The 20,992-nt window shown below is 30.5% G+C and overlaps 1 protein-coding gene across 1 annotated transcript; it reads right to left on the reverse strand.

Moving 5' to 3' along the window:
* Positions 1 to 17,480: 17,480 nt before the first annotated feature.
* On the reverse strand, positions 17,481 to 18,644 carry LOC114742308 (uncharacterized; the record flags this gene model as incomplete). The annotated part of the gene is made up of 3 exons (XM_028930576.1): positions 17,481 to 17,633; positions 17,865 to 17,936; positions 18,068 to 18,644. Coding segments are annotated over 3 exons (655 nt in total), but the record flags the coding sequence as incomplete, so codon positions are not given.
* Positions 18,645 to 20,992: the final 2,348 nt, after the last annotated feature.

The following is a 20,992-nucleotide window of genomic DNA, read 5'->3' on the forward strand; positions in this document are numbered from 1 at the left end:
CTGGCTTCTTTTGGGGTTTGCCCTTTTTCTGACGATCTACTCCCCACCCTTCACGTGGCCCCAACATGCTTGCATGACGCCTATATGTCCTTCCTGCTTTTTCTCCCCCAGTTCTCTTATAGTAGTACTCCTCCCGTTCTTATTATAAGATTCAATTTGACTTTTTATTTAGTCTTAATTATAAGACCCAATCTATTTTGTCTCTTATATTTATGCATTTTTTTCCAAGATAATCCTTCTAATAATGATAGTTTTAGCCAATATACTTAATTAGCAAAGATATTTTAGGAATGACAACACTTATTTATTATAAATAACCAACTTAACTTACTTCCTTAATTTTCTCAAATAAGTCAATTGGGTCTTATAATTAGGACCGGAGGAGTAGTATTTATTAATTATTATTCCTTTTCTCCCTCTAATATTACTCTCTCCCGTAACTTCCTGTTTCAACCAAGCCTTCGACCTGCCATTAATATAATTGTAAAATAAAATAAAATAACTGTGGGCTATATCTATATGGAGAGACACGGAGAGAGAATATTATTTACGATTATCCGCAGCTGTGACGAGGGCAACGGAAAACAACATCATCGATACAAATTATTCTTTTTAAGGAAAATACTATCATCCTTAATATAAAAACCAGTTAACTAATTTAAGTAAATTAAAAAAATTATTTAAATTAGTTATTTATAATAAATAGGTATATTTTTTTAAAAGTATCATTGCTAATCAAGTGTATCGGCTAGAACTACTATTGTTATAAGGACTACCTTGAAAAATGAATAAATATGAGGACAAAATGGATTAAGTTCTTATATTTAGAATCAAAATAAAAATCAAACAAACTCTTATATTAAGCACTAGAGGTGGTACTTATAAACCTATTTAACTAATTTGATTAAATTAAGAAATTTAGGTAAGTTAATTAATTAAAAAAGATATGAAATATTTTTATAAAATATCATAATTATCTTACTTAATATCCTCCATTCTTCTTTTACTTGATTATGGTTGAAAAAGTACTAATAGGAATTATTTTAAAAAATTAATAAATAAATATTATATTTAGGACTAAAATTAACTTAATAATTAGGTTTAATTAGGTTTTATATTAATTTCTCCTTATTTATAAAAAAAAGGTTTTATAAAATTAATTAAGAGGGGGAAATATTATTTGTGGACGCACTCACGTGGACCAACATGGCTCCCTGCAATATCCACGTGCTGAGCTGGAACACCCAATATATGTTTCACACGTGGGTCCCGTTCAACAAAGTCGCAGGTGTCATGTTGTCGTTCCTCACACCGACACTTTCCTTCCTACAATCATTTGAAAACCTCTGCTTTCTTATCTCTCCCCACTCTCAATCATAGCGCGTATCAGGCACCGTGCACAATCCTGCCCTCTACAAACATTGATCAACGAGCGTGCGGCTGACATCGGATTTGGTAGATAGGCTGCAAAGAGAGTAGAGAAGGAGAGAAAGGGGTGGAATCGTGGAACTTATGGATTTCCTTGGTCCTCGCCTGCTTTAAAGATACCGACATTAATTAAACAAAAGGTCCTAAGCTTGAGCATAGAATAAGTAATTCTATATTACATCAGTTCAAGATTTTTGACAAAATTTTAAAAAATATTGATAACTTAATATAAAAATTAGATGACTAATTTAATAGGTTAAAAATTATTTAATTAATTATTTATAATAAATATATATAATTTTTTTACAATATTCTCACTAATTAAGTAATATATTAACTAAAACTATCATTTGAAAAATTTTAATATATTCAACTACTGTAATAATTACTTTCAAAAAATGAAAATTAAAAAAAACTAATTCTTATATTAAGGATTAGAGGTAGTATTTAATATTTTTCACTGGCAAAAAGTTATGACATGCTACCTATTATTTTTAAAAGTTAGTTGACTAATTTTAATAAATTAAAAGGTTTTGCTAAGTTAATTATTTCTATTTAATATGTATTATCTTTCTTAAAATACCTTACTAATCATGCATATTAACTAAAATTATTATTTGATAAAACATTTAAATATGCAATTATTATAAGGACTATGTTAAAAAAATAAGAGATAAAACGGATTAGATTTTATATTTAGAATCAAATTAGTTGTCAAAATAGTTCTTATATTAAGGAATAGAAATTAGAATTAGATTGCATGATGTGACCTTCTTGCCCCCATGTTCATGGGTGAATTTACAAACAACATCCTCCCGTCAAAAGGAAAAAAACGAAAATTAAAAATGACGGAATGATTTCCAATGCCATGGCCAAATAAATTATTGCACATCCCACTCATTCACTGACAACTTCCGTGTTATCTAAGAGTTGTAGTGTTCTCAATTATTGACCTCTTCTAATCCGACTCCCATCATTTCGTCCTCTTCTTTTCCCTCTCTCTTCCCAACATAAATGCCATCATAAAACATGCTACTCTTACTGTATCTCAGAAGCAATCAATTAGATTCGAATATGGAAAATTCTGTCCATAATTTATAATGACGTCAATTATTAAAAATCACCCACCAATTATTGGACGGAAAATTTTAAATTTTCTACTTGTTTATTTATAAAAACTAATTTTAACTATATTTTTATTTTTGAGAATTAATTATTCAATCCCTTGGAAGAGTTTACAAGACATATCCAACGTTGTCTCTTAACCTTGATATAGGAATTAGATAACTAATTTGTAGATATTAAAAAAATTAATTGAACTAGTTATTTGAAATAAATTAACATCCTGTTTTTTTAAAATACCTTTATTAATCACATACATTAGAACTGCCCCTTAATAAAAACTCTTTAATACATGTAACGACTGTAATTACCATATGAATTACTTTGAGATAAAATAAATAAATATTAAAAGCAAAGTAAGGTAAAATTTATATTTGAATTTTTGACTATCCACAGAAAATTGAAAAAAAAAAAAGGTAGATTGGGCACAATACTTAATGATGAAGGGAGCATATTAATGGTGGAGTTCCCAAAAAAGGTCAACAGAGGTTCGCACTTTATGCTTAGAAGCAGATATTTAGTTAGAAGGGGGATGGGGTAAATTTATTTTACAGTAATCGATGCAGAAGAAGGGCGCGTATAATAATGAGCGGCCAATTTACTTGCTTGGTCTAACCCAAAAAAAAAAAAAACAAAGAAAGAAAGAAAGATTATGGCACCGAACCATACAATGCGGGAAACCTGTGCCGTGTCAATGATGGTTGCTATGATGAACTTGGAACTGGAGGGATTTATAATTAATTGCGGTTTGCAAGGAAAAAGCTGTAGGCAGACAACATGTCGGGTGATGATTTCGAGTGTCCCAAGGAGTGCGTGGTGCGGGCCCCACATGTTCCCCGTTAATGGACCCCTTCCACTCATACCCCTCCATTTAATTCTTCTTTTTTAATTAGATATTTAGATGGTTTGCCATGTCTCCGTATACTAACTGTTTATATAGTGCCCCTAAAATTATGGTGGAAAATTACTAAATTTTAAGTAAAAAATTTGTATAAAAAATGTGCTATTGTTCGTAACTCTAGTGTCGTAAAAAACTATTAAGATTTAGCTGTACTTCTGGTGTTGATCATAAAATCTTATTTATAGGCTATAAACAAGATCTTATAATTAAGACCAGAGGTAATAGGTTTAACCTTTTTTTATATTGTACTCTTTCTAAGGATTACTATTAAAGGATGCAAAAATACCACTATTGTTTATTTAAGCAAGTGTCCATTATTTTTCTAACAACAGGACCTATATTTATCAATTTATGTGCTTCTTTTGTCCTATTTATAAGTTATTTTTAATATGTTTCACACAGACTAATAAAAATCTTAAATTTCATTAACTTTCATTTAAAATTCAATAAATTTTCAACTTTATCCTCTTTTAAGATATAATGTATCTCATAAAAATAAAATAAATACAATAATAAATGAAGAGTAATATTATACATTTATATAAAACTCTTCTTTCTCTACATTATATATAATACCAAAAAAAAATTTCTCTCTTTGCCTTATAAATAAGACCATAGGAAGACTATTTATATTCTAATCGTCCAGTCTTTAATATAGGACCTGATTGTTGAGTTGATTTTGATCCTAAAAATAAGATATATTTCTCATATTTATCAATTTTTACTAAATTACTCCTACTAATACTCTTTCAAGCATAATCAAGTAAAAGAGAAAGGAAGGATATTAAAAAAGATGATTATAATGTTTTAGGAAAGACATGTCATATTTTTTTATAATTAATTAACTTATCTAACTTTCTTAATTTAGTCAAATTAGTTAAATAGATCTTATATTAAACATCAGAGGAGTATCTTTTAAAAGTTAGCAGACATTTGCTTGAATTAATAGTCATAATATTTGTGCTTTTTAAAACTTTCATGTGTACTTTTACCCTCACGTAAATATTATACTACCTCCAGTTCTTAATATAAGACTTTATTTAAATTTTATTTTATTCCTAAATACAATATCCTAATATACTTTGTCTCTCATATTTATATATATATTTCCAATATGATCCTTCTAATGATAGTAGTTCTAAGAAATACACTTGATTAGCAAGAATATTTTAAGAAAGATAATATCTATTTATTACAAATAACTAACTTAACTTATTTTTTAATCTCCTCAAATTAGTCAATTAGTTTTTAGAATTAATACCGGAGCTAGTAGTATTTTGTACCCAAAAAAAAAATGATGGTCCAGGGTGCATGTCCTAAGAACATCTTAAGTAGATTTGTACCTTTTGTTTTTTTTAATACCTAGATTCGTATCTCAAGTCAATTATCAATTTTTTTTGGGGGGAAACGTAGTCTTTGTGAAGCTTCCTATAGGGGTTTATGATTTAGTGAAATGAGAACTTTTTATATAAGTAGAAGGCTGCATGCTAATTTTATTTTTTTTAAAAATTGCAGAGATGAATAATTTGAGTTTTTTTTAATAGTCAATATTACAATTGATGTTTAATAATTTTTTTTATAAACTATGTTTAATCACCAGACCTCTTATAATTTTAATTTTAATTACCACATCTTGCCGATAATATAATACGTTAGTTAGAAGAAATTTTTTATCCAAAATATAAGAGGATAACAGGATAGTTGATGATAAATTTTCACTTTTAGCCCTGGTTACAAGGAAGAGAGGAAGGAATGTTAAATGCAAGAGAAATATGAACAAAATTTTCCAATGACATTTTTTAATAGGATAAAATAGATAAATTTTATCAATTTCAAACAAATTTAATGACTTAATTAATTTTTTTTTCTTAGTTTGTGAGAAAAGTTGACTAGTTAAGAATGGCTAATATTTCTTAATTTATGAGAAAATCTAACTAACTTATCATATTACAGAGTGGAATGAGTATATTTTGTTTTTCTTTGACTCCATGTTTGTTTTGACATTAAGACACTAATTATAGTGTTTGTCAGTAGACAAGTAAATTTTTATCCCTATTTAAAAGCAACTTTTATTGGGTCTGTTTGCCCCTAGCAAGCTCCCAAATATTTAGACAAAACAAACTTTCACTGAATGCTCTGAAGAACGCAAAATTTGATGATACATGACACACTCAATTATTTGCCGTCCTTTGTTTATCTGAGACATCCTTTCTGCTTCCCTCTTCTGTGCCGCCTCTCCATGTGACTTTCCACCTAAACAGTAGGGCTGTTCATGGGACGAATTGGGACCGGGACAGGCTTGTCCCGGTTCCGTTCCGATGAACAGTAATGGGACAGATTTTCTGTCTTGTATCCCGGCCCGTCCCGGGGTTGTCCCGGTCCCGGTCGGGACGGGACGGATCCGGGACGTCCCGAACCTCTTTTTTTTTTTTTTAAAAATTTTTAAAATTTTTTTTAATAAAATCTGATTTTTTTAATTATGTTTTTTTGGACTTTAAACCTTATAAAAACATCTTTTTATTTTCTTTTTTATTTGTTTGGGCACTCTTAAACAAAAACTCAAAATATTACATATAATAATCATTAAAAACTCTAAATAAAAGCTTTTAACACAATAAAAACTTGTTAAAAATTCTAATCATCAATGATCTCAAATCATTAACAAATATAAAAACTCTAAATAAATATATCCATAGTTCCATACAATAGTCTCAAATCTTAAAAAAATATGAAAAAAATAATATTATATAAATGGGATAAAAAAATTAAAAAAATAAAAAAGGACCGGGACGGACAACCCCGTCCCGGTCCATTTTTTGTCCCGTCCCGATTTGTCCCGTCCCGAAAAATTTCGGAACGGATCCGTCCCGTCCCAATAAGATCGGGACCGGAACGGGCCGACCGGGACGGATCCTTCTTGAACACCCCTACTAAACAGATCCCTCTTGCCCCATTATTCACGCTGTGACACATCAGATGCAACCGCGACATTCATAATTATTGTACACCAAACCAATTATCCATCCCTATATATTCAATTTGTCACTCTCATGTAATTATCAAAAGCAAATGCACTGCGAAAAATTGGTTTTAAGAGGAACTCTTCAGAGATTTTATTAGTTGAAAAAAAAAACCTGAATTTGATCGGGATGAATTGTTGGATAACAGGAATCACCGAATGTGGCTTTTGTTTGGTAGTAAAACACATCTCTTGAATTAAAAAAAATACTTATAGAATTATATTGGTGGAAAGATTCAAACCCTCGTCCTAGTAAAATGTAAATTTTATTTTTACCCAAAAAATTTTCATTAATTACTCAATTTTTTTTTTTTAAAAAGGATGGGTCCGTACATAATTCTCGTTCATGTGATTCCCACGTGAAGTCCTCTCATTATGTTTTGGTCTTTTATTACATGCACTACTAGAAGAGGGGCAAAATTACCGTGGTGCCCCTCTTGGCGTTCAATGATTGGTTTCGGTGCAAATAATTTAGACACCCTGAGGAGATCACAGCAATGGGGCAAGGAGAATACATTCCAGATTCAACACTTCAATTCATTTCGGCATAATAATGGTGTTGTCCCCGAAATTATATGATGCGCATATTGTCTTGGACCAATCAGATTTATTACAATGCAAGTTGTCAGCTCACACTGTCGCTATATTATTCATCGTCAACGTCCAATATGCTTTCTTTTTCTTTTCTTTTCTTTTCTTTTTTATAAAAATAATCGCGTAAAAAGTCGTAATCTAATCAGCTATGATTTTTGGTTTGTTTGAAGTTATTTTAATTTTGGCTTCTCAAATTCCTAACTTATAATTTTAACTTTTTAAATTTAGTTTGTATTAAAATATTACTCCTTCGGTTTTTAATATAGGACCAAATTATTGAGTTAGTTTTGATTTTAAATATAAGGCTCATTTCTCGTATTTATTAGTTTTCTCTAAATTACCTATATAGATACTCTCTCAACCATAATCAAATAGAAAAGGAAGAGGAGGTATTAAGAAAAATGATTATGATATTTTAGAAAAAACGTGTCATATTTCTTATAATTAACTAATTTACCTAACTTCCTTAATCTAATCAAATTAGTTAAATACGTTTTATATTAAAGATCAGAGGAGTAGTTTACTATGTTGTGTTCTGAGAACTTATTCTCCTCAAAATAATTATTTCGAGCACTCACTCCTCTCTGAATAATTGTTCTGAGAATCTATTCTCCTCTAAATAATTATTTTTTGTGGTTAATTTTGAGAACAAAAATTATATTAATCCATAATTATACGCTTATAACTATAAATTGGGTATGGGCTACATTTTTATGTAGTAGTGAGCACTTATTTATATATTTAATGGGGACTCTTTTATGCTACTATTTTTTTTTTAAAATCATAATAGACCTGTTTTTATTGGTGTGGACTTTGAACTATTTGTGATTTTTATCCTGAAATATTTTTTACGTTAATACTTTTAATATTTCTGATAGTGTACATTTAATTTCTGTCATATATTTATTTAATAATTCTTTTACCTTTTTCATCGGTTATGATAATTTGTACCTAGGCTTATGTTTTTCTTGTCACTATACGTAATTACATATGTAGAAACATCAATTACAAGGTTGTAGTTATTAATTAGGCTTATACTCCTCTAGTCCTTAATATAAAACCCAATTCTTGAATTGGTTTTGATCCTAAATATAAGACTCATTTCTCATATTTATTAATTTTTTCTAAATTACCTTATGAATACTCTCTCAACCATGATCAAGTAGAAAAGGGAGAGAGGGTATTAAGAAAGATGATTATGGTGTTTCAGGAAAAATGTGTCACTTTTGTTATAATTAACTAATTTATCTAATTTTTTTAATCTAATCAAATTAGTTAAATGGATTTTATATTAAAGACCGGAGGAGTATATGGTTATTATGTCTTATTCCGAGCTCTAGATTATTATTAAGGATACTTATATTCCATTTCAAAGCTGACTATTTATATATGATTACGCCAACCGCCTCCCTGCTTCCTAAGAACTATCGATTATTCGATTCCTCACCTTTTAAAAATAAAAATAAAAATAAAACATCAACAGAACTAATCCATTTAAATATTCAAGGACGTACAAACTGGTCAGAAATACAATATACCATTTAATTTTATTTGAAGGAAAAATTACATATGTGGATTAATTAATATCATCATGAAATTATATTTACAACTCAGCTTCATGGGTATTTTTCCCGGAGAAAATCCCTGAGCACGAGAACTAGTTAGGTAGTTTTGTTTAAATAAAAAAAGATTTACTTCTTTTTGTAAAAGGAATGAAGAGAAAGGAATAGTAGTGACAATAAAAATTAACTTAACACGTGGGCATCCACGTGAACTCTATTTGAGGGAAGATTCCAGATATAAAATAAAATAGAAGAATAGAACGCTACTTTATCCGCAGCTAATGAATAAAATGATGGAGGGTTAATATGATTTTTTATTATTAAAATTTAATCTCATTGTAATTTTGATATAAAAAATTTTAAACCAATAATTTAATCCTTTAAATTTGATTTATTTCGGTGTTTGGCCCCAGGAATTTGAAACGAGCAATTTTTGTTCCTAAAATTTAACTTCATTTTAATTCGTCTTGATTTCTGCCTATTAAAATAATGTTATTTTCCTAAAACAAGGATAAAAACAAAATAAATTTAAATTTCACGAATTAAATTTAAAATACGAACTCACAATTTAGGAACCAAGACAATTCATTTTAAATTTTACAGATAAAAAAATAAAATAAGACCAAACTTCACAAGAATTAGAGATGGTATTACCACTTACACAAAGGTGAACTAATAAAAAAAGGTTAATATAATTTTTTATTATTTAAGTTTGTCTTTATTTTGATTTTGGTCCATCAAGTTTCAAACCATAAGTTTTGATCCCTAAAAAATAAAATGATCTAAATTTTTTTAGATTGTAAGGATTAATATTTTAAATAAAAAAACTTAAAAGATCAAAATTTATGATCTAAAAATTTGAGGCATCAAAAGTAATGTATGGGCAATCCTGAAGCAAAAGAGTCTATGGGCCTGTTTGGGTGCTCCAAAACCGTGGTTTCAGAAGCACTTTTCCGTAAAACGAGGTAATCTCCTCCACATATTTGCTTCGTAATCCGTAAAAGCACTTCTGAAACCATGGTTTGGTTTCTATCCAAACACTCCCTATATTATCCCCCAAAAAAATATTATAAAAGATGAAGCGAACGTGGGGAGTGTCATGCCCGCGCGTTGGACAGCAAGGCACACGTGTAAATGTCTATCCCACTTGCAATTTCGGTCAAACTTTTTCTTTGACCGACATTTCAGTCAAACTTACTTTCTCTTTCCACGCTCTGATTCATTCCGGTATCATTTGATAAATTCTAACCTTATGCATATTTCCTTAAAATGCATTAGATAATTATTTTAAAAAATAAAATAAATGACAAATAATAAAGAAATATATATTTGCTTCACGCCTCACGTTGTAGGCTAAGGATACAATAATGTGGCACAGGTAAATTCTTTTTTTTTTTTTTAAATTAACTCTTGACCTTCTTTCTTATGAATTTCAAAGTTCTTACACAGTTGAATTCTTAATTTAATGAGAAGCATTTTAAAAAACAGTACCTAATCACAACATCTGCGTTTCTCAGTTTTGTATTTAACTAATGATTTTTTTTTTAATATTTTGCCTCTAATGAGAATTTAAATTTTAATTTGTCATGTTATAGATGACTTTTTTTTTTATTAGACTCGATTCTATTGGCAGAAAATATATTATTCACATGGGGAGTGAATGTAAACAACACGCTTGGGCCCAGCAAGAAAAGGAGTCCAACGTTATCTGGCCATGTGACTTCCCATGTGAACTGATTAACGGTTAAACCTATCACATTTTATATATATATATATATATATATATATATATATAATAAATAAAATATCCTTTGATTAATCATCCCTCAGGGTTGCACGAGCGCTTCCAGTACCGACTTTGAATCTGAGTGTAACATCACTTTTTTATTTCAGGAAAAAACAGAAAGATCAACGTTGATCCGTCACCTTTTAGTATTTTATTCAACATTTTGCACTATTTTTCTCAATGGGTCCAAGAAACTAAAGTATTACTTCTTGTCTTTAATATAAGAGCTAATTGATAAATTTGAGTACATTAAAAAAATTAGTTAAGTGAGTTATTTGTAATAAATAGCTATTGTCTTTTCTAAAATATTTTTATTAATTAAATATATTAGTTAGAACTATCATTATTGTAAGGAATATCATGAAAAAAATATATAATTATAAGAGATAAAGTGAATTGGAGTCTTACGTTTAAAATCAAATTAAAAGTCAAACGAGATTTTATATTAAGGACATGAAGTAATATTTTCTGATTTATTTGCCCAGCACCTTCATACTTTAAGAGTAAAACTGTTTAACAAAATATTTTACGAGGTTGAATGAATTTTAACCCTAAAAGATATAATTATAGTAACTACAAAAATTAAAACTTAGTGTCAAATTTGGATTCATAACTTATATCAATATTAACGTAACATAATTATACAAGTATTAAAAACAATTCTATTCGAGAGAATTATAATTCAACTATATTTTCTAAGAATATGGTGATTTTTTTTAAAGTCATCATATGGTTTTTTGTTGAAATTGAATCCATGACATGATTTTGTGTAAGGAAAATACCGACCTGATAAAAGAGGTAATGTAATGGGAATTAATTTTAGGGTTGTTGAACATCAAAGCATGTTTGAGTTGGTAAAGCTGCATTAATTTAAAGAGAGGAGATTGTCCATGATGGGTTCAATGATTCATATTATGATTGCTTGTGGCTTGCCATTTCAAAAAAAAAAAACTTAATCATTTGAATTCTTTAAATAATGAAACCCTTGGGATGGCAATTATACCGAAGCACCATAATATTATTGTTATTGTTATAAACATTTATTAAAAAGGAATTATTTGGAATTTTTTTAAATTGAAAAACGGGTAATGAAGGAATCCCAGTGCAGTGCAGTTGTGTGTGTCCCCTACTCTCCAGATTCAGCGAGCAATTCTGGGTTGGGGGGTCTTAAATTTCCATTGCATTATTATAATCACCAGTTGTTATTTCATTCTTAAATTCAGCCTTTATTGTTCATGATCTATTTTATCCAATCATCTTTAGATTGTTCAAATCTATTTTAATAGTCCATCTTTTGTTTTGGTAATTTTCTATTCCCAATGATGTATGATACAGAAAAGATTAATTATTTATTAATTCGAATTTTAAAAAATAAGACGATTGAATAGTAGGTTTATTGTATTTGTATCATTGATTAAAATTGTGCAGTTTGAAATAGATAAATATTTTAGAGATGAAAACAATAATTAGTCCCACCTGTTTGCACACATAATTTAGATTCTATGTTGTAATTTTTTAAAAAGAAAATTATGTTCCATATCTCTAAGTAGATTGATTGCACCCGTGCAGGAAATGTCTTTGTTTTTTTTTTTTTTCCTCCCTTCGTTATTGAAACTTAGATCATATGGTGGCCAGGGAAAAATTTTAATGAGCTTTATTTAAAAAATTGATAAAGCGAGGGTTAAAAACTTTTAATTAATTTTTTTTACTCTTTTGTTTTACATTTTTTTCTTTATTAAAATTTTATAACACTATTTTTTCAATTTTTTAAATCAAATTCATGAGAAATTTTCCTCCCTTCCCTTTTTCTCCATTTCTCTCATTCCTCCGTTTCTCTCATGCCAAACATAGGGTAAGAATTCTAATCTATTTGTTTACCAAACCAGCTTAATAAATTTAAGAAAAGTTTAAAAATTTATGAATTAACATTATTCAGGGGAATCTAACTACCCTTTCCAACTTTTTGAGCCAGCTTGTGCTCAAAGAATACTGACATGTACATTCTAGAGAATATGCATATTAATTGGCATTGGGCTCATCATGTGATCCTCCAAGGAAATACACTCATGCCTGACAGAAGGCCCAGCAAGATCAAGCCCAGGCCTACATTGTTGGGCCTGCGTGATGCATTTTGCAAGCCATGGTCCCGTTTTGGAATGCCTGCCTTATGTTGGGCCTGGCTCAAACGTAAAGCAATAGATGGGCCTCAGGAAACAAAGAGGCCTGATATACATTGCCTGAAAAAGATGGCCGGTTGGCCGAAAAATTGAAGAAGAAGAAGGCCCAAAAAGAATGAGAATTGAATACTCTGATCCACTTGAGGCCCATTTATATCTCTCACAAGCCGCAAGGGCCCATTTTTCTTAACCAAACAGGCCCTGATTTGAAAAAACTAGTCGCTGTCATTTGTTTATCTGCGAGCATTTGTGTGTGAATAAAGATTTGTGTATGAACAGGCCCACTTCGGGAAATTGATGTGACAAAGATTTCGTGATTCCATATAAATTGAAATTGAAATTGAAATTGGCCATGATTAAATTTATATCCATGGAATTAGTTTAGCTTGTTTGAATAGAAAATATAAAAATTTAACTTAAGTAAAGATAAGTATGTTTTATTTTTCAATTAAATATGGTTTTTAATTTAAATGGTCTACCAAAACGTATATAGTATAATTTTTTTTATTTTATAGAAACTTGTGTTTTATAAAAATTTTATAGTGTTTAGTAATTATTTTACCAGTGAATTTATTAGTTCCATTCGAAAAAATGTCTAAGAATTAAATCTTACAATCTTAAGTTGAAGATCTTAAAATTTAAATTTGGTTGTAAAGGTAAAAATAATCAGATTTATTCCCCTTATAATTTTCATAAAATCTGATAACATTTTAGAACTTAATAAGTGTCGTAAATATAATAACAATAGGTACTTAATTAAATGAGTTAAAAGTCTTGATAGCATCGTTTTATACTAATTTTTTTTTATTTCTTTTTCTTTTTAATTACATCGTGTGCTGTGGTTGGAATTGGAAATTATTAAGACGTGGGCCTGATAATGTAATTTTTTCAATCCCTTTCTCAATAGTTCAGCCTTGTGATGACGTGGCACACAACACCGCATCCACAGCAACTTTGTCCGAAGCCGGAGGGAATTTGAATTTTGTTTTATTTGAATACATGAAATTGAATTTAAATGCTTCCCCCTTATTATTAATCAAAACATATGCTCAAATATTGTGTGTTACTATCCAGCAAATAAAAGAATAACATCAATATATAGATATATATATCAGTTATCTAAAATACAACTATTTAATTAAAAATTGTATGAAATTATGAAGATGATAAATAGGAAAAATACTAGAATCTGATTAAAATCAAATAAAACTATAAGGACTGATTAAAAATATATACCTTATTAAAAATCAGTTGAAATCATAATATCCTGCAAATTAATTTTTCGTTATTATTATTTTTGGAATAATGTGTTTAAATATTCTGAAAGTATCCACGAAAGAACATCCAACATTTGAAATTTTTTTGGCTCTTATATGCTTTGGAAAGTTATTTTCATAACAAAAATATCCTGACCGTTATTCATCATTGATTTTAACTGTTAAATTAGGTAGTTTGACTAGTGTTTTTAAAGTCAAAACTAATGGTGGATAACAGTTCATAAAAAATGCTATAAAATAAAATTTTTTAAGATATATAAAAGCTGAAAAAACTTTTTTAAGTGTTAGGTGTTTTTTTGTGACTCCTTCCAAAATATTTAAGCACGGAATCCTTATTTTTCCCTAACGGTGCTTGCAGCCCACCGCAGTTTGGTAAGGTATCTAGCATAAGACAAAAAGCTTCCCAATGTGTGACGAGGCTAAGATGCTTCAACCGAAATAAAGTGGGAAGAAACTTCACTTTCTCTGGCACGCCCAAACTGTAACTTTTATAAAAAGCTCATGTGCTCTATGGTTAAGTTGAGCTTACATCTTCTACATTGTTTAATAAAGCATTTTTAAAATAATTTTACATATTATAAGCGTGCCTATAAACCAATTGTATTTGTTTTTTTTTTTTTGTCTCACTCATTTTGGAGAAAAAAAGGTAGAGGCTAAGATGTTTTTGTACACTAAATATAAACACTTCTTTTAATAAGAGTTTAAACTATTAGTTTTTTATGTTGTGAGAAAATAATATCTTCCGTTAGACCTTATTTTTATAAACAAACAAACAAACAACAAGCCTTATCCCACTACGTGGGGTCGGCTACATGAATCACACGACGTCATCGTGCTCTGTCAACCAATATATTAAGTAAACAATATATATATATATATATTAAGTGATCCACCATCGACCCCTTTCACATAACTAAGGCTTTTCCTTTGGTCCATCCCCCCCCCCCCCCCAAAAAAAAAAATTGCCTTACCGTGGCCTCGGTTGCATTTAGGACTTTTGGGAGGAGGGAAGGGGAGGGGAGGCAAGACTTCATCTTTTTTCCCCGTACCTCATGGCCCTCCTTTCCAAACTGAGGTTTTAGGATGAAATTTAGATTAAATTTTAACAGCTAAAATTGATTTACATATTTTTTAAAGTAAACTTGTAATAATATTTTCATAAAATATTACATTTGAACCTTTGAAATTTTAATACAATGATAATAAAGGGAGGAAAAGGAAGTGGAGGAGGGGTAGTAGAGGGAAGGATAAGGGAAAGAAGTCGAGTCCTTAAAGCACTCCCTCTCCCATCTCTTCAGTTGAACCAACCTAGATTTTTGGTTGGAAATGAGTGCATATGCCAGTGATATAATTTTTTTTTTTCAAAAATAGAAGATAGAAAGATGATAGTTAAAAAACTCATGTTTATGATCAATACATTTTATATATACACAAACAAAAAATAATAATGACAAGCATCATTGTTCTATGAAATTTAAGTCAATTCACCTATACTCCTTTGATCTTATTTATAAATCACTTTTAACATATTTTACACCGATTAAGAAAATTTTAAACTTCATTAACTCTTATTTAAAATTAACAATTTTTTAATTTTATCCCTGTTTAATATATATTATATCTCATATAAGAAAAGTCAACACAATAATAAATAAAGGATAAAATTATACATTTATATAAAGAACTTTTCTTAGTGTCCTATAAATAGGATAAAAAATATCTCCTTTCTGTGCCTTATAAATAAAACTAAAGGAGTGTTTATTTGGTTCAATTCTTTAATTATATTTTGTCATTATTATTACCGATAGTTTAACAAAGTTTTCTAAGTTTATCCAAATAAAGTTTTATTAGTTAAAAAAAAATTCATGTCTTAAATGACTGAAGAATTAGACATAATGTCTAAAAGTAAATGGATGTAAATTTCTCACCCAAAAAGAAAGGATGTAAATTTAGTCCCTCACTTATTATATTAGAGATATAACGGGTGTTAGGCATTTTACAATTTTACAAGGAAAAAATATCTCCTTCCCAACCACTTGTTCTCCTAATGCCAATTTTAACCATTCGGACCATCAAGAAATGCAAAAATAAAGGCAACCAACCACCATACTGTTTTATCCTCTGATGTAGGACATCACCCTATTCTCCTAATGTGTTTATATATAGTAAATTGTTTCAAAAGAGAACAGTACAAAAATAATGATAATCGGGTGAGAAGAATATAACTCAATTTCTCTTGAATAAGGCTAAATGTTTAATACTTCATTTTTAGATCCTTTTTCTATTAGACTTCTTGATATTTAAATCTGACTTTTTTTTTCCCTTTTTTTGCCATGTATATGTAGGTAATATTGTTGAGACACTATCGAATACAAAACGTGAATATTTCTCCTAATAAGATTTAAACTTTGGTATGCTGCTAACTCCTACTGGATACAGGATAACAAATATAGTACTTTGGTGATGAGGCACGCATTCCCCAAAAGTATAGTACTTCAGTGGCTAAGGTGATGCAGCAACAAGAGCCATGTTTTTGGCCTCTCCATGCTTTATCATTACAAGGTGAAACACACAAGTGGCATATCATCAAAAACTCTATTCCATGCACAAAAGAAGCCATAAGCCAAACATGCGAAAACGCAGAAATAGAATCACGAAAAATTCCATACTATCAACCATGGAGCCGACATTAAGCCCTTAAAAAGTTAAGTTTGGTGCTGAATGACTCAATGAAGGCAAATTGAATAAGACTGGAAAACAACCTTTGGTGAAGGTAGCAGGGCAAACCAAAGGAACTTGGTAACAAAACTTCCCCATTGATATGAATATTTAATAGTCTAATCTTCCTGAGCTTGACTCCTCTTCAATACATATCAAATAATACAAGTAATTCCAAGTTTTTAAAGAAGTAGAAATCAGTTGAGTCACAAACTGCACAGCAGATCTGATCTCATGGAAGAAATACGGAGGAAAAGCAAATAGTCTAGCAACATGTCTATCTTCAAAAGTTTTATATACTGACCTAGTGCCCCACCAAATACTTTTTCCTTTTTGGAAAAAAAGGGACAATATGTAGATATTACTAGTAGGAAAGAAGAACAAGAATAATTCGGTACTGCTGTAAAGTTTATTTCAGCCAATGTGATTAACTTTCGTGTTTTCATGCAAAGTGATTGATTTCTACGATTACCAAATACCAATGCCAGATTGAGTAGAGCAACTTCATCAGATTCACAGTTTGAAAGTGAAGCCTATGGTCATGGAAATATAAAAGGGAAAGCAAACACTCTTTCTGTTAATCTTCAAACTCACTAAGAATCATGCAGTGCCCTCAATAATAAATCCAGCATTGATCTTGGGACCCGCAAACTAACAGTATGCTTGCTACTGATCTAGCAGCTGATGACTCAGAATTCATTCAATCAAAGATGATCCCAACAGCAAAACATCAATCAAACGATCTTAAAATCAATATTGGATTCGTTCTATGAATTCACAAGTTTTTCTTACTGCCTAATAGTAATAGATAAACAGTTGAACACTACTAGGATAAGTAAACCTACTAAATTTTCAATCTACATCTTAGCCTATTGGACGATACATAATAGCTATCATCCCAATTTTCCCCCCTTTTCAACATACCCATTTCGCAAATCTTTTGCGCTCTACAAAATTCTGCGCATTTATACCTCCATTACAGGTCCCAGTTACCGCGGCCACCAAACTGTGTTGTTGGCAAACTGCAATTCGCTGTAGCTTCTCTACTTCTGATAGAAAGGGCCATCATCAAATAATCATAACCATCGCTCTAACGGATTATAAGCTAAAAGTCTAAAATAAGATCAATCACGAAATCCAGTTCAGAATCCTAAGCCTGGAGGCATACTTTGCTACTGGAAATTCAGTAAACAGAGGTCAACAATCCCTATAACTTCGAAGAACTATATTAAGTATAGAATCGATCACAAATATTAGAGAACGAGAGAAAAGGACAGAACCTTTGCTGCAGTATCTGCCGCCTTGCAAACGTCTGCAGTGAACCCCACTAACCACAATCCAGGAAAAACGCTCTGAAATTTAAAAAGAGATGTTCTTTGTTTAAGAAACTGTACAATTACAATCAAGTAAGAAGATAATTGAACGCGTGTACGATGTAACAGAGATTAGAAACCAAAAAACTTGAAGGAAATGAAACTCTTACATCGAGCTGTTTCTGCACATTCTTTGGCCTTTTCTTTGGCCTCCGAGAGGGTCTTGACCCAGTCATAATGAATATGTCCTCTTCAATCTCTTCCCTCGACAAGGCGATCCAGAATTTCCTCTTCTCCTTTCTTTCCGTATTCTGCATCTCAGCGTAACCCCTCAAGCGAAGCGATTTCGGCTGTGGAGGGTTCTCATTCTGCTGAGCCGAATGACCCGTGGCAGCGAATGAAACGTTTTCCGGCAATTCTCCATTCCTCGGACCTCCCACACCGATCTCACCCGTACCTCTGGAGAAAATCGATTTCCTCGGTCTCAAATTCCATGGCTTCTGCGCCGTTCCGTCAGCTTCGGCGTCTTCAGCGTCTTCATTCTCCCTCTTTCTACCTCCAACCTCATCGTTAGTTTCATTGTAGCTAGCTCCCTCCAAAGGCTGCGGTTGCTGCTCTTGCTTCTGAGATTTCTCCCCGAGATAGCATGAAGAGAGCCCAAACCGGTTCCTGGAGGCCCTCGATCCGACCCGTGGAGCACGGGTTTCGGGTTCTGCCTCTAGTTCGGAGTTGTGATCGGCGGCAAAGCTTGTGACGATGAGGACTCACCGGAGACAGGACGGCGAAACCGATGGTTGCTGTTAGTGTGATTCTTGCCGCCCCATTTCAAGAAAGGGAGAGAGAAGTTGTGGAGAGGCTGAGACTTCACCGGTGCGGTGGCCATAAAGAACCCACACTCTTCAAAGAAAACCAAAACGAAGTCACAATTGCTCGAAATCGTAACCCATACAAACAAATATATAGAGAAAGATAAAGAAAAGCTTCAGGTGATGAAGAGATAGAGATTAAGAGAAGAAAGGGAGGAAGAAGGAGGATGAGAGAGACGGTTTCCAAGGGAAGCTTTGGAGAAGAGGCGCTGTGTGTTTATGAAACAAAGACACAATGGGAAGAAGCTGACTCTCTCTCTCTCTCTAATATGCAAAACCAGAAAAAAGAGTTAGTTCTACGTCTCTGCCCTGAGCTTTGTGGTTATTTCCACTTGAGTCCTCTTTCCTTTTCTTGTAAGATGAGACCATTCTGACGGCAACCCCGCACTGGAGGTTGTTTTCACGGCTTGTTGCTTCTAAGGTTATGGGCTTTCAAATCCCAAAATGGACCCCTGATTTTTCAATTAATTGCAGATAGGTCCTGGTTTTCATTCTCAGGAGGGCCTTGTTATTGTTATTCTCAAAATTAACCTCTGATGTTTTAAAAAACTAAAAAAACCTGTTTCAAAGTGTTATTTAAAAAAAAAAAATACAAATAAAACCCCCAATATATGAAATTAGGATTTGAAACCCTCAATTTGAAAAATTACAAATAAAGACTTGGTCTCATATTGTAAATATAAAATTTTGATGAAATGTTTGAAATGCTCCTCAGCCAAATTGTGATTTGATATATTAAAATTGGCATTCTTTAAAGTAAATTTGTTATTTCTCATAGTCAACTTGTTATTTGGTATACATTCAGTCAATTGTGATTTGATCTACTGAAATTGTCATTTATTAAAGTAAACTTGTTATTTTTTATAGTCAACTTGTCATTTGGCTGAAGAGACGTTTTAGAAATTTCACCAAGATTTAATATTTACAATTTGAGACTGGATCCTCTGAAGCTATTTTCAAATTTAGAGTCACAATCATAACTTTATATATTGGGAGGTCTTTATTTACAATTTTTTCTTTTAAAAACCCAAACCAACTGCTAGAAAATAATATTGTTAATTTAAGAGTTAGAATTACAAAATATTAAAACTAGTTCAAATGATAAGAATAGATGAAGTTTTTTTTTTGAATGATGAAGTTTGAAGTTTATCTAATATTTTGACATCCTATGTGATTAAATCATATTCGAATATTTAGACATAAATAAGGGGAAATGATAAAAAAAACATAGAAATTGCAAAATTCTAAATCAGATGTTCTTATAAAATATTTTATTATTTGTAAGTCAATATTATCAAAACCTATTAAAGTGTAGTAATAAATTCTGATTTGAGATTTAATAATTTAAAATTTTTGTTTGTCTTTTTCCTCATAATAAAGATAACATTATTACAATAATATTCTAAGTTCCAATTCTTCCTACACATAAAATCGGAGAAAAAATATATTTGCTTTAATTAAACATCATATATATATTGGTGAGTTTTTTCCAATGAAAACAAATTATTACTATTTTTTTGGGTAAACCTTAAAAATGATTACCCGGATCCAATCAATTGTGGTAACTTAAAAAGAGAACACAAATGGAGATGTCAAAATGTGTTGGTTGAAGGGTAACAAATTATCTCAAGCCAACATCCAGAGTCAACATATTTTAACATATTTTGCCACGCGTCCACCTTTTAATATGTCATCTATTGTTTACACTCCAAATTTACTTTATTATGAAATGAGCATCTACTCTAATGATTTAATTGAATCAGATGAAGATAAGCTTATATTTTATTTTAGTGAAATAAAAATAACATTTCTAATTTCTAACTTTATTGTGATAAAATGAGAATAAGAAAGTCCATTATATCCAAAAAAGGGCTGGAATATCAATATATCAGTAATTTTTTAACTTATAATATTAAATGTTATGACAGTTTATACTATTTATAAGTACTGAAAAAATATATCTTATTGTCCTAGTGGTACAAAATATTAAATTCAATTAGTAATCTAGTATTATCAATATCACTATTTTTACTTTTGATGTGATCTGGATATTTTACAACCAACTCTGCTAAAAAATATTTTTTTATATGCTTTAATATAAAAAAGAGTGCCATCTCAGGTCTCATCCAAACACGAGACCCACCCTAATCTAAAGTAAAGTTACACATTTATTAATATTTAAAATTAATAATTATCATTTTAATATCGAAAACAAATATATCAAGAATT

This window comes from Neltuma alba, unplaced genomic scaffold (assembly GCF_004799145.2).
Source record: "Neltuma alba isolate B1F8T4 unplaced genomic scaffold, ASM479914v2 tig00003704_pilon, whole genome shotgun sequence".
Lineage (NCBI taxonomy): Eukaryota > Viridiplantae > Streptophyta > Magnoliopsida > Fabales > Fabaceae > Neltuma > Neltuma alba.